The sequence below is a fragment of the Podarcis raffonei genome, chromosome 12, assembly GCF_027172205.1.
Source record: "Podarcis raffonei isolate rPodRaf1 chromosome 12, rPodRaf1.pri, whole genome shotgun sequence".
In the NCBI taxonomy this organism is placed as follows: Eukaryota; Metazoa; Chordata; class Lepidosauria; order Squamata; family Lacertidae; genus Podarcis; species Podarcis raffonei.
In genome coordinates, this window is record NC_070613.1 from 33,492,230 (window position 1) to 33,507,546 (window position 15,317).

Below are 15,317 nucleotides of genomic sequence, written 5' to 3' on the forward strand. Positions count from 1 at the left end.
TTTGTTTATTTAAAATACTATTGATCTACTCCTTTCCTTTTGTTGAATTAAGATACCCTGCATATTTCTTTATTATTTTTTTTATTTGTTACATTCCCATGCCACATTTCCTCCAGTGACCTCATAGATGTGGAATCCTTGGCCTGATTTCAAAATAAAAATATTATTGGGGGCGTGGGGGGAAGAAAACTATATAAGACTTCCTATGCACGTTTTGCTAATGCGTCAAACAACACTTTCAGAAGTACAATCCGAATGTTGGTGTGTGTATGTTTCTCCTTTCCCCTCCCTTTCTATTATAGCCTTATTTCCAGCGGTATTTTCTTGACAAGCTCAGTAAATTGCTGGGTGTATTGGACCTTTGAGGCTTGGGGCAAAGAATGGGAAAATTATTTACAAAAGCTTGAAAATATTTAATCACAAGAGGCAGGGGGCAACAATGTTTTAATTATCAGTACCTTAGGCCATTGGCTGGCTGGAGGCTTTCTCAAACAACCAAATGCACTGAATAGCTGTTTGCCAGCCTTAGGGTCAGGCCTGAGATGAAACAGATAAGATAATTGGCTCTAATGAAATCCAGAAGGCCTTGGCTTTCTTGTTTGAGCTTGGATTTGAAAAGTGCGTGTGGAAGTGAGGCTTAATTCAAACCAGTCCTGAACTAGGCCCATTTCTCAATGACTTTGATATTGTTTGAAGTTCTAAAAGTGTTCGCCACACCACTGGCCTGCTGGGCCGGGCCTCCCCGGTCACCTTAATTACTAAGCTTTATTGCTGACTTTACTACACAGGAAAGGAGCCATTATATGTTCCATCAACATCAGCTCTCCTCAGATTGGAGGAAAGGGCAGGGTGAAAGGCCACTGTAGGAAGGCAAAAACTTCACTTTGAGGTAGTCGGATCATTTACCAGTGTTGAATTTCACTGTGCTATGTGTGGACATTCCTTACAACACAGAAGTCAGATTTCTACTTTAAAAAACATTTTTAAAAAACCCTCCCACACAAAAAAACCCCAAGTGATTAGTTTTCAAAACATTTTGTTTGTGCTTGATTTGTGAAGGAAGCCTTTCCATTTTTTTTGAGGTTGGGATTCTCACAAAAAAGGGCTATTTAATCACCTTTCCCTTCAGAAAGACACCAAAGTTTAAGGTGTGTTGCAAATAGAATGGATTCTTAAAGCTTCTTTGAAGTGCAAATTAAAGAGGAAACCCTTAGAGTGAGGCCTAACGCCCTAAAGCGTTGGTTCTCCTATATCTGGTTTAATATCTTAGTTTAGGAAAATACGAGTGAATGCAAGGTGTTCTGGAAACATAGGAGGAGTTCCTGTGAGGAGTCCCTGCAGTGGAGGTAGATTGTATCTACCCTACTTTTAAAAAGTGGATTATTGTGCCGTTTCCACCAAACAAGCATTACTGTGTTTTAGTTCCGAAACCGGTTGGCTTTATAATGTGCCAACTGCTACTTCCGCTTTCACTGTTGCTTTAATAAGCATTTGCAAACAAAGGAGTGGGGCAATCTCAAAGGTGCATAAGAAACACTGAAGTTTATAAGACTTTTCCTTGGGGAACAAACACTGAGGGTGTCACCAGTCATGGCAATTTAGCTGTTCTAATCATTCTGCTTCATGCTGAAAACAGAACAGCAACTCTGCTTCCAGGGCTCTAGAATCCAAATGGTTCTCACTAACAAGGAGGACATCTCCCCTTTGCCCAGACTCAAACATAGGCTGAGATTGGGGTGTTTGGCAGCACCATGGCATGGCAGGATAGGGTTAAACACGCCCTCACCCCTCACTGCAGTTTGAGCCTTGATTGTGCTCCTCTCCCTGTGGCTGCAAATTAAAGGGTAGGGGAGAAATGGATGTCGTTGGGTTTTATTTTGTTGGTTTTTTTGCAAAAGGGAAGGTTTAAGCCAGGCATGGCCAAACTAGGCCCTCCAGATTTTTGGGACTACAATTCCCATCATCCCTGACCACTGGTCCTGTTAGCTAGGGGTGATGGGAGTTGTAGTTTGTAGTTGTAGTGATGATGGGAGTTCCCGAGTTTGGCCATGCCTGGTTTAAGCAAAATATATCTAGAGGGGAGGGACAGATCATAAGGAAGGAAGTAACTAGAGCAATCTGTACCAGCCATGATCGGCTGAGAAAGCTATTGAGCAGCTGTGTGGGATGGCTCATCTACACCTGCGGAGATTGCACAGCTTTTCCATTGTGTTTTTAAGAAGTCAGATTTTTCTTCTTCTAAGCTTAGGGGTGAAACACGCTGGAGGGGGGAACACATGGGAAGGAGGACAGTTTTCTCATGGCGTCATGGGGATGCCTCGTAAAAAGTGAGCGAACAAAGCTTAGCTTTTCCAGAATAAATGTTCAGTGGTTCATGACGGCACGGAACTGCTTGCGCTTGTTTGCTCACCAATCAGCAAATGAAATAGGTATGAAACCGTCCAAGCCATTCTTTTCAGGGAGTCGTTTTACTTGCCGCTGAGGAAATCTCAGTTTCATTGGGTCTTTTGCACCATTGAGGGTCATTCCATGCCATGCTCCTCGGGTTAATCCATCCCTCTCTTTTGCCTTACACTTACCTGCATAAGTAAATCTTTTTTTGTAGTGTGCATCCAGCATAAAAAATGCTTTTGTGTCAACTTATGGAAATGAAGACATGGCCATACCAACCTTAAACACATTGCCCATGATCCAGCCATTCAGCTGGAATGGGTGGAAATAGAACACTCCCATCTCCTGCTATTATGGAGGAAATCACCTGCCAAAAGGAGACAAATAAGATACTGGATTGCATACATTTGAGTTGATCTGAGGCACTATATGGCTTCCAGTGCACAAACTGCATATCTGCATGTGTGTGCTGCTCTTTTCAGCCAAGGGAAAAGCTCTATGGGTGTTAAAGTGTTGTGCATGTGAAAAGATGTTTCCTTTGCTGAAGTAGGCAATAGGGGGGCACTTGCAAGCTGAGAGGCTTGTTGCGTGAACTGGATCCCCAACTCCACAGTGAATCTCCTGGATAGGGTATGGGCAAAAGAGCCACTTATAAATATGGGGACCGGTATCTAGGTTGTGATCCAGAGAGCCCCTTTCTAGGCAAGGACATCATAATTTCTCCTACAATATTCTGCAGCAGCAACTCCTGTGGCATTAGAGGTTTCTGTGGCACGTTTTGGCTTCAGCTTGTTGGACAGCTGTCAGGATATTGTGGCTTGGAAACACTGTGGTATGCAAGGGGGTTTAGCATGCCTCCCTCGCTGTGGGTAAGGGCTGGCATTTTTTTGTTTCTGCAGCCAATCTCGGGATCAGCCTGTTCAAGATCAAGAAGAAAATGAGGGAACCACGAAACGAGGTTCTCTCAAAGAAGGTAGATTAAATTAGGCTGCCTATATACCATAGATTGAAAGCGCAATCCACCAAAGAACCCTGAGGACTGTAGCTTACCCTTCGCAGAGCTATAATTTCCAGCACCATCCACAAACAACAGTTCCCAGCATTCTTTGCAGGGGGGTGTACTCAAAATGTGCTTTAAATGTATGGTGTAAATGTAGCATTAGTCTTTTTCCACTCTGGAATTCATTCAGCATTAGCAGATAGAGAACATTTCATTTCTGAAAAGCTGAACATAGGATCTCCTAGTAAAACAATAATTTGGAAGTATTGGGATTAAAAAAGAAAATCATTCATAGACTGAACTCTCAAAGATTACTAGAGGTGTGTGCACAGGGGGTGACAGAGGAGATAAAAGAAAAGTATTTATTATAATTTTTGCTGTCCTGATTGAAATGAGCATGAAAGAGCAAAAAGGGGTTAAGGGGGAATCTCTCAGAAAACAAATGGTAGCTAATGTGGCTCAAAGGCAAAATAGCTAATAGAAGCAGAACTGGCCCTAGCACACGTCTTTCTTTATTTGGCTTTCCGTGTGAAGACGCACACGTACTTGTTAACAAGGTCAAAACTACCAGTAAGGGGAGCCATCTTCTACAGCACATCATGCTCCTAGTTGCAGCTTTGTTCCTGTGAAACTGAACTGTTCTAATTTAAATCATATGGATGTGATTTCATAGTAAGAGCAAGGATGAAAGCAAGCAGAAGGTGGGGGGGGGAGCATGAAAATCAAAGGGGAAGTTAGGGAAAGTAAGATTCAGAACCAAATATGAAATAAAACCTAATAGGATATTGCTTGCATACTTTATATGACAATTGGGAAGGAATAATTTCTTCCTTTCTTTTTTCCTTTCTTATATTATATACGCACCTAGTAAAGAACTCACCTCCCCCCCCCACAAAAAAATCTGTAATCAAGATTAAAACAGGCACCACAGATTCCTTATAAATTAAATGATTGCACACAAGAGAAGAGTGAAGTAAAAGATACAAAGACTAAAGTCACGCAAGCACTGCAGAACATTCACTGACATTGTTAGGGCTGTTCTGAAATCTCCTCTCCAAAATATCCAAAGCGTTCTTTGGATGGTGGTCAGCGGATTGAGGGTGAATCCCCAAAAGACAGGAGGACTGTTTCTGGAGGAAAGGTGGTGGACAGGTGGAGGGGATTCCCTGGTCCTGAATAGGGTAAATGTGCCCTAAAGGACCAGGTGCACAGCATGGGAGCAACAATAGAGCAACAATTTAAGAGGGATATGGGCAAGCTGGAACATGCGCAGAGGAGGGCAACCAAGATTAACAAGAATCTATAAACCAACCCTTATGAGGAACAGTTGAGTGAGCTGGATATGTTTAGCCTGGATAAGAGGAGACTGAGAAGAGCTGTGACAGCCATCTTCAAATATCAAAAGGGCTGTCACATGGAATGGCTTCAAGTTACAATAAAGATTCCAACTAAACATCAGAAAGAACTTTCTGACATGACAGGAAGAACTGTTTTGACAGTGAAACGGGCTCCCACGGAAGGTGGTAGACAGTCCTTCACTGGAGGTTTCTAAGCAGAGGTTGGGTGGCCATCTGTCATGGATACTACTGCCCCTTTATATAGGGAGAGCTTTTCGTGTGGATAAGGTTTATTATCATTGGAAGAACCATTTTGGATGTTTCTGCCTTGGATTCCAGAATGTTTTGAACCATCTCCAAGGCTGTGCAAAATCTTGACATTGTATTATTTGTGCAAAATCACCTTGTTTTATATTTCCACATAGAAAAGGTCTCTTGGACATCAGGTGTTCTAGCTTTGGAGGAACTTCTGGGACAAAGGGCTGGCCTACATATTACGTTGTTCCTGGCCCAGGCAATTCTTCAGGGTGGTTCTCTTTGCCCTACTGTGATGTCTCGCAAGCATGAGAAAGGTTCCTTTACCAACAGTGAAATGTCCCGGAGCTTCCTATCAATGACAAGGGAATTTTCTATATAAGCAGGAGCTGTCCAAAGTAAACACACACAATATAAGCAGAGGACATGAAGCTGAATCAAGCCTCCAAATTACTTTAGTCAACTATACGTTGTGTATTTTGTGTTCTCATTTTGTATTTTTATGCTGTGAATCACCCTGTGATCTTTGGATGAAGATCACAACTAACTTGTAATATTGAGGATGCTCGGCCAGTCAGAAGGTAGGCAGCTTCTGAAACGAAGGCTGCAGTTCCGTCCAGAACTCCCTCTAAGATCTAAAAGAGTCTCTTATGTTTATTTGTTTGTTTGTGTGTTCATTTAGGATACTGCAAGGTCCTGGTTGTACATACAAATCTTTGCACACATACAATTTGAACTTTTCATTTCAGGCATTACCTTGATGATTGATTAATTAATTAATTAATTTTGTCACAAAGCTCTTAATGAAAGCAAGTTTCAGTTATACTAAAAAGACACATATAATGTCTAGAGTTATCCCAGAGTTCCTGAAAGATTGAAGTCTGGAACGGCTGCTGTATCTCTTTATAATACCCTGACGAATTCAGCACATCAGCTCTACTGGCACTTGGAGTATTATGAAATTCACATTGTCTGTGGTCTGTTCTTAACTAGTGTCTAAAGTCCTGCTGGCCCTTTTAAATAGATGTTTTGAAAAGAATGTACCAATTTAATGTTTTTGTCTTGGGAAAAATGTGTCATCGTTTCAGTGAGGAGTTCACAGCTCTGCTGAGACTCGGGAGGGCCAACAGTACTGGATGCTGCTGCCATCTCTAATGTCAACATCGTCCTGACTTAGATCAGAGAGATTCCTTTATAAATGGAAAGAAATTTCCATGTCATTATTTTCAGCTTCTTCATTTTTCTACTTAGCCTTTTCCAGAAGAAAAAGGACAGCCACAAAACATTGATTCGTAGAAGGAATCAATCCATGATGCAACTTTCAAATTCTTTCCAGTTGAAAGATTATTGAGCAATGGGAAAGACTAGTTATGAAAGCTCTGCAGTGAGAATGATTAAAAACCAGGCAGTCAAATGAACAACCAAAGATACTTTTAGAAACTCATTTCAACTCTGTCTTTGAGATTGGTGAGCTCTGATAAGGTGTGCGGGCAACTCAAATATCCCAAAGGCAAGATTTCAGCATCTATGGTATGGAGAAGAAGAGATCTTAAGCTTAAACAATATTGTTTTTGTCCAGCCAAGTTACATTTCTTTTGGTTAATGCTGGAAGTAATTTTGCAGAATAGACTGTCAAATATAGCAAGCTGGTATACTAGTTTTGTGAGTGCTGGTGGAGTAAAATAATATTAAGTTAGAAGACATGAACTATAAGAGAGAATAATTTTTGAAGTGAACTTCTTGCCATGAAAATGGATTCAGTACCATAACCATTAAGTTTCTTCTTTTCTGAAAAATGTGTATCTCAATGCCAAACTAAAATGCATGATCAGATCATCCCATTGTCTTTCCCCTTTTAAACAGATATGCATTATTCAGCTTGGCAAAACTTTAATTCCAGGTTTGGCTAATTTGCTTTGGTCCATCAGGTATAAACTGTGATTCAGCCCCCCCCCCCATTTTCCAAACTGAAGTCATATATTGTGGATTATTCTTTTACTGAAATTAATATGTAGATGATTCATGTACATGCTGCTTTATGGAGTTACATAAACAAAAGACAAGCTTTTTTCACAAGAAGCTGACACCAAATTATCAATAGTGAGAAACACAAGAAGGGAGGCAAGCACTGAAGACCCATTTCCAACGTTGTGCAGAAGGGACCTCTTTATGAGATGGTATCCTGCAGAGCACAGTAATCAGTTGGGTATATAAAGGGCAAGATGCTGCTTTAAGTATTCTGGTCCCAAGCTGTACAGGACTCTGTAGACTAGTACCAGCACCTTGAACTTAGTTCAGTAGCTAATTGATAGCCAGCACAAATGTTTCAACAGCACCATAATATGATGGTGATCTTCTGGTCCAGTGATCAGTCAAGTCTTGGTATTCTGCACTAGCTGCAGTTACTGGATCAACCTCAGGGGCAGCCCCATATAGAGCACTTTACTGTAATCCTATCTGAAGGCTACCAGCACATGGATGACAGTGGTCAGGTTAACCCCATCCAGAAATAGCCATAGTTGAAGCTGGTAAAAACACTCCTAGCCACTGAGGTCACCTGGGAATCTAGTGACCAAGATGGATCCAGGAGCACCCCTAGACAATGAACTTGCTCCTTAAGTAGGAGCATGACCCCATCCAATTGTTGAGTCTTGGCAAAACACCTCAGTTTTGCTGGGGTCAAGGCCAGTTTTTTGCCCCTCATCTAGCCTCCCCATTTACAGGTCACTCCTTCCTCCATCTAAAGCAAACACCAAGCCTTGACCCGTGTGACAACTTGAGACAGCCCCATGGAGACAATGAAGTCCTCAACACAGATGTTGAAGGCATTCTCATTCTGGTTTCCCCCAACACCAGACTTGAGGCCAGCCAACTCAGTCAAAGAAGCTGCTGGGAAGCAGGTTGGATGGTACACCAGCAACAAGCTTAGTTTACTTGGCCCGGCACCAAGTGCAGGCCTTGGCAGCCAGCTTCAAAACAGAGGGGCTTCCTGGTGAAGGAGATGAACCACAGCAAATCCCCCTCCATCTCTGCAGCCTGTACCAAGTATCTGGGCGAGCACAGCTGGGTCAGATTATTTCCTCCCAGTTTGCCCACCCAGGTCTTAGTAATACACACCAGATCAACACCCTCATCCAAAATCAAATCACGGATGAGTGAAATCTTATTGCATACTGATTTGGCATTAAACAACAGCATTCATAGACTGGTGGATGAGCAACCAGGAACCTGGCCAAGGGAGGGGTGGGAGCCAGGGACTAGCTGTAAATAGCCTCTCCCTTACCTTCCGTGAAGATATATCTCCTCCTCATGACTGTGTCCCCCTCTATGCATGTTCACTGAAATTGGGGCAGCATCACCCCGATTTTCAGTTCACAGGCATCCCTGCTCCATGTGCTGTAAAACCCATACAAGATAAATGAGAGTAATTCAGAATGGTGAGGGAAGTTCCATGGTTGTTGGGTTTTTGTTTATAACCCTCTCTCGCTGCCTGAATGACTTGCATCTGACATTCATAGTGTTAGAAGGAAGGATCGCGTGCTAGATGGTTTAACAATGGCTGGAAACCATCCTGTGACTTCTTTACAGACAGCAGAATGCACCAGATTGAATATATTAGGACTCAGGGGAAAGTTTCTTTTGTGAATCTCTCCAGACTCCCAAGAACATGTTGTTGAGCAAGAAGTTTGGAATACAGGAAGAGATACTTTGCTTGGAAAGGAGGAAACTGTTCCAGAAGGCCTATGCAACTCTATGGCAGGGATGGGGAACTTATGGTCCATGATCCAGAAGTGGCTTGTAACTGTCTGTTGATGAGCAATGGTGTTTAAATAACATCTGAAATATATCAGCTCTCATAAGGAGTATGGGGCTACTTTCCTGCGTCATTAGTGCCACCAGAAGATCTAGGATTCAGACAGTCCTGTCCTATGTGGCTTCTTAGGCTGCAGAGCTGGCATTCTGCAGTCAGTTCCATGCAGGTGCAATCTGAATTTGTCATATATCCTAATTTGCAGAGGACCAGGGACATAGCTAGCTGCTCTGGGACCCAGAGCGGCGGGGGCGGGGCGAGCCCCCCATGGGGGCGTGGTGCGACGATCCGCTCAGGGGGTGGCGCAGTGATCCGCCCAGGTGGGCAGCATGGCGAGCTGCCCACAGAGTCCACCTGGCAGACAGAAGCCCCACGCTGCCATTTTGGGCAGCGCTGGGCCCCAAGCCACCGCGTCACTCCCAGGAGACACACCTGCCTCGGGTGCACTGCAGGCCAGGCCCCACGGTAAGTGCCGCCCCCGCGGTGTGCCATTTTGTTACCCCCCTCAAGGATGACACCTGGGGCGGACCGCAACCCCCGCATTCCCCTTCATACGCCCCTGCATAGGACAGTCTTCTAACTGAAGTATGTTGCTGACAGTCCTCTGTTTGAAGGGCTGTCTGGTCCAAGTCCTGGGAATGGAGAGCCAGAGCCTTGAGGCAGCCCATCAACAGTTATAGCAGACTGAGTCTTACAGGCTGCTTGGCCACAGTGTTTCCACTATAGTGCGACCTTATAGAGTATTTCTATTTGGAGAATAGTACTTATGTAAAAATTTGCATTTATACATGAATCAACATATGCACATTTTCTGCAAATATGTGTCCTTTTTTGTTGCTGTTGAGGCATCCCTCTTTTTTGGGGTGACTTGTAAGTGACCACCCTGCTGAATTACTAAATATGTCGTTGAATTTTCAAGACACTGAGGGCTAGACTCTTGAAATACCAATGTGAAGATTTCTGGTTTAGACAAGCCTTCACCTTGACACTGACAAACTGATTCCAAATTCTTGCCAACCTAAGACGTTTTGCTGCCAAATGACACCTCTTTCCTTTTGCTATGGCCAACACTTTAAAAATAGGCTTGTCTCCCCATTCAGAAATCAGTTTCCCCTTAATTCCACTGCCCAAAGTGAACTGCTTCACCTAACCCTTGTAGGGCTGGCCCGAAATGAAGAGGCTGATATAAAACACTGGATAAGAAGGAGTTAATAAGTTGAGAATCGAAAAGCCTTGAAGTTTCTTCCTGAAACCAGCAGGGGGTGCTTTTCCTGATTTGTGGTAGCCAAATTCCTACCAGCCATGACCTCAGAAAATGCCTGACAGCGGGGCCTGAATTTGATTATGGGAATTTGTATGTGTCCCCACCCCACCCTTTCTACAAGAGTTACCTCCCCCCCCCCCCCCATCTTGACAAACATTTTAAAATGTTAAGAGGATGGGGATAAGTTTAAAAAGCAAACATTTTCCCCCAAAGAAATTTATCGTTCAAATTTACACCAAGTTCTCACTCACTGGAGCAATGCAGGTTTCCACTGAGACTTCAGAGTTCTCTTTGTAATCCATTAGTCACTTCCCTCGAAGAGTCAGCCTTTATAGGCAGAAGGGTAAAACAGGCCCAGATGTGGGTGTAACGTTAGAAGCTCTCGCATGTACCTGCAAATTATGGGGGTCTTTTTATAATAATAATATTAAAAATCCGCAGAAAGTAGGGAGAGAGAAAATGAACATGGAAGTAAACTTTGAGGGAGATGAGCTAGATGACAGCTAATTATGGTATCATGCTAATCAGTGCGTTTTAAATGAAGCCTCTTGTTCATAACCGTTTGCCTATTCTTTGTCTTCAGGACTGTGATTATGCCCATCGCCTCTGAGTTCGAGCCCGACTTTGTCTTAGTATCGGCTGGCTTTGATGCCGTGGAAGGCCACGACCCTCCTCTAGGCGGGTACAAACTGACAGCTAAATGTACGTACGCATTTTTAAAAGTCTCTGTCTCTCCCCCAAGGAAATTATTCTAGGTGGTGCCAAAATTTTGCCTGATATGCTCCTGTAACCATTTTGCAGCAGTTAGCAAGGTGCGAAGTCAACGCGCAAGTCGACAGGCAGTAGTGTCTGATATTCACACATCCCATGACGAGGTCATAAGCAACATTCTGGCTATTGTAGCACCACATAAGTTTTGTTGGGGGGTGTTCATTTGACCTGGTTTGTTTTTGTTTTTGAGTCTGGCAGTCAGAGATCATAGCAGGAATAGTCTTTGTTCCATGGGGAGACTCACTACTAAGGGTTTGACGCAAAGGTCCAGTTAATGGCCCAACAACATTAGCATGGATGCGGGTGGCGCTGTGATCTAAACCACAGAGCCTAGGGCTTGCCAATCAGAAGGTTGGCGGTTCGAATCACCGCAACGGGGTGAGCTCCCGTTGTTCGGTTCCTGATCCTGCCAACCTAGCCGTTCAAAAGCACGTCAAAGTGCAAGTAGATAAATAGGTACCGCTCCGGCAGGAAGGTAAACGGCGTTTCCATGTGCCAGAAGTGGCTTAGTCATGCTGGCCACATGACCCGGAAGCTGTACGCCAGCTCCCTCAGCCAGTAAAGCGAGATGAGTGCCGCAACCCCAGAGTTGTCCACAACTGGACTTAACGGTCAGGGGTCCCTTTACCTTTACTACATTAGCACAATTGTTCTGGGGAGCTCACCCTGTGTTTCTGCCTTGTCTAAGTAAATAAACTCAGCTGGATATTGCTATACTTAGAAAGAAAGAAAAGCCATCACACACACACACACACACACACACACACACACACACAAACTTTTTTCTCGTTTCATAATGGTGCATAAACTGGATCATATGTTGCTGCTTCAGATCCTATATTGACTTTTAGTGCAACACCCCATAAAGGGTCTCCCAAAGGCCCCAGATTAAGACCATATATACTGTCTTTGATCTTCATACGCAGCAGTTGTTGATATCAATGGAAATGTTTGGTGCAGCTCAAGATCCAGATATTCCCCTTTGCCATATTATAGCCCCGCTCAATAATTTCAGCATTTCCTTTCCACTGCTAAAATGTTATTAAAATTTTAATAAGACAACCTGTAATATCAGCATGGCTCACAATGCATTATGGATATTCATTGTATAAAACGATAAAGGAGAAAAAGAGGAGAGCCATATCAACAGTGAAATATTAAAAGATTGCCATGATAATGCCCAATGGCTTCCCATCCAGCAGGATATGCCAGGGGGTAGGTACTCTCATCCATACATAGAGCTCCTCCACCCATTCACTTTAATGGACAGAAAAATGATACCTGTGCATTCCATTGGACATGTGAAGCTTCGTCCTCTGAAAGGAAGAGTCTGCTTATGCAAGGACTCCACATATGGGCTTGATCTATGGCAGGGGTCAGCAAACTTTTTTCAGCAGCGGGCAGGTCCACTGTCCCTTGTGGGGGGCTGGACTATATTGTGGTGTTTTTTTTTTGCGGGGGGATGAACGAATTCCTATGCCGCACAAATAACTCAGAGATGCATTTTAAATAAAAGCACATATTCTACTCATGTAAAAACACGCTGATTCCTGGGCTGTCCGCAGGCCAGATTTAGAAGGCGTTTGGGCTGCATCCGGCCCCCGGGCCTTAGGTTACCTACCCCTGGTCTATGGGCAACAGAGAGCATATGGTTGGTATGTTCTGTATTTCTGCATTACAGTTTCATCCCTACACATTAAATTAAACCAAATTCTCATGCTGTACTATTGTTTGATTGTTGTCAGGCAGACTTTTTAACCCTGAGTAGATTTAGTTACCTGTGGTGCTATGTTGAATTCTGTTGATGAGTTTTTATTTTCATGTTACGTCATTGTGTTACTGTTCTTGCTTTGATTTGTGGTTCTCTGGTTTGAGGATCTTCTGACTGGGGACTGTACATTTTTGTAAATAAACAATAATAATGGGAGGAGCAGTCCCATGGAGGTCAAGGTGGGGAGAGTTCATGGCAGAGGAGGTGCCACTTCCTCTCTGAGGAAGGAAAGCTCCACAGTATCCTATGTCTCCCAGGAGGCCCTCTCAGGGACCATAGGATTGCACCCAAAATGTCCATCCATTGCTTCATCCATCCAACCAACCAACCAACCAACCACCATCTCTATAAATTGCATTTATATCCCAGCCATACTCCAAGAAACTCAGGGCAGAATATATGACAGTTCCTCATTTTTGCCCTCATTAAAACTCTGTGAGCTGGTGAGTGACCGAGATCCAATACTCCAACCTGCTAACTGGTGTGCAAGACCAGACGTGCATTTGCCATTGCATCCATGAAAAAATGATATGTTCTTCCTTAGTTCATATTTATTAATATTCTGTTGGGAGCCTCCCAGAGTGAACGGGGAAACCCAGCCAGATGGGTGGGGTATAAATAATATATCATCATCATCATATTTCTATACTTTAAAGTTTTTTCTCTGCGTGCATCTTGTAATTTTAATAATAATAGAAAAATAACATATGCCTTCTTGTCTGTCTTGAATAAAGAACTGTATGCAAAATATTTTCACTGTGATCCAGCTCGAACAAAGCAGTTTTAAACCCCGTTGATTTAAAGGAGTGGCTTAAGCATATGCTTAAGTGTCTCCCACAGAAACTGGTGGGATGTGAAAACAAAAACAGAAAACACTTAACCTTAGCTGGTTTGTGCCCTTTGTATTTGCTTTATCATAAAATGCTTGGGGAGAAAAATGTTGTGCCTAAAGTTCTTGATGCTGCCTTATCACCCGGTGCAGTAATTGAACCATTAAATGGGAACTATCTCAAAGATAGTAAACAGTAAAGTGTCAAACAAAGCGCTGGGTGACTTTTTTCATGGGGAGAGAGGGGTAAGGGGAGCTTCTGCCTTTCCCAGAAAGGCCGGACTTAGTGACTTTCTAGAACTTGACTCTTGCTTCTTCTCTGTTATCTCAAAGAAAACATTTGGCACCATGGGGCAAAGTGGAATGACAATTAGCAGTAGTTTAACAAAAGATGCCCTCAAATCATATATTTAGAAGGCACATCAGTCAATGTGAGATTGGATATCTACTTGCTGCTGAGCCCAATTATTGGAGTCACTAATGTTTACAGTACGGCATGATAAAATGAATTTTCAAGTATATGCAGTACTGGCAAACTATGCCAAACTCCTGTTCCTCTCTGTGTGTAGAGATTTGTCCGTGTTTTGAAGAGGTGAAATTACATTTCAGAGAAAATTGCTGAGATTTTTTAAATTTTCCCGCCCCAGAAGTCACTCTATTTCACAATATTTCTCTGAATATTCTCCACAATTTCCCCCCCAGCAAGGCCTGCCATTAATCAAGTGTAGTATCGGTTCTTACCATTTAATATCAAATATGCCCTTTATTTGAGGACTGTATATTAAATATGTTTTTGTTGATTCCTGCATTTGCACGGGGGGGTGTTGGACCAGATTTTTATTTTTAATTAATTAATTAATTAATTAAATTTATAGACTACCCTATACCTGCAGATCCTAGGGCATTTCACAAGACCTTTGGGTCCCTTCCAACTCTATGATTCTATTGTTTCTAACGCCCCAGAGTGATGTTAGGTCTGGGGCATTGTGGAAAATGCAGAACGTTGCCCAGGCTACCAACACAGTTGCAGACACCTCAGGGGAAGAAAAAATAAGTTTGTCTACTGCCAGTACTAATTGAGAGTCCAACCCCAAAGACACTGTCCCTGAAGCAATTGCGTGGAATGTTCTCCTACTTCCCATTCTTCTACCCTGAAATAGGGTGGGAAATTTCACAAAACCATTTGTGCCCCGTTGTAACTACCATATGAGTACAGTGATACCTCGGGTACAGACGCTTCAGGTTACAGACGCTTCAGGTTACAGACTCCGCTAACCCAGAAATAGTACCTCAGGTTAAGAACTTTACCTCAGGATGAGAACAGAAATGGTGCAGTGGCAGCGGGAGGCCCCATTAGCTAAAGTGGTACCTCAGGTTAAGAATGGACCTCCAGAACTAATTAAGTTCTTAACCTGAGGTACCACTGTAATTATTATTGCATTATATCCCAATTTTCCTCTAAGGAGCTCAGGTGTGTGTGTACACTGCTCCTTATTATCTTCCTAACAAGCCTGCAAAGCAGACTTGCCTAATAATTAGTGAGTTGTCCAAGGTCACCCAGTGAACTTCATGGCTGAGTGGGACTTTGTCTGCCATGTCTTAGTCCAGCACTATAACCACTATATCACACTGCATTCTCAGGACTTTATTCATAAGAATTTTTGAGATTTTCTCGGATTAGGGTTTTTTTAATCAAAATTTCACCCCCTTGCTATTCAAGGCAGACTTAAAAGGAATGTTTGGTGCCCCTAATATTTAGAAGGGTTTTTTGTTGTTGTTGTTTGGCACAAGGCAAATATCTTCTTATTTGCACAGGCTTTTTGGATTACTTTTGGAACTTTGACCTGGTCTGCACTTCCGCTTTAGGTTTTTTAGGGTTTTTATTTGG

General features: G+C 43.0%; 1 protein-coding gene across 10 annotated transcripts in view; it reads left to right on the forward strand.

The window, feature by feature from the left end:
- The window catches only part of HDAC9 (histone deacetylase 9), a 472,213-nt gene that overhangs the window by 406,849 nt on the left and 50,047 nt on the right, over positions 1-15,317 (forward strand). For all 10 annotated transcript variants that reach the window (XM_053359136.1, XM_053359133.1, XM_053359143.1 and 7 more), the window contains one exon: positions 10,642-10,760. In XM_053359136.1, coding sequence (XP_053215111.1) covers positions 10,642-10,760 — 119 coding nt within the window. The remainder of the gene's footprint in view (positions 1-10,641; positions 10,761-15,317) is intronic.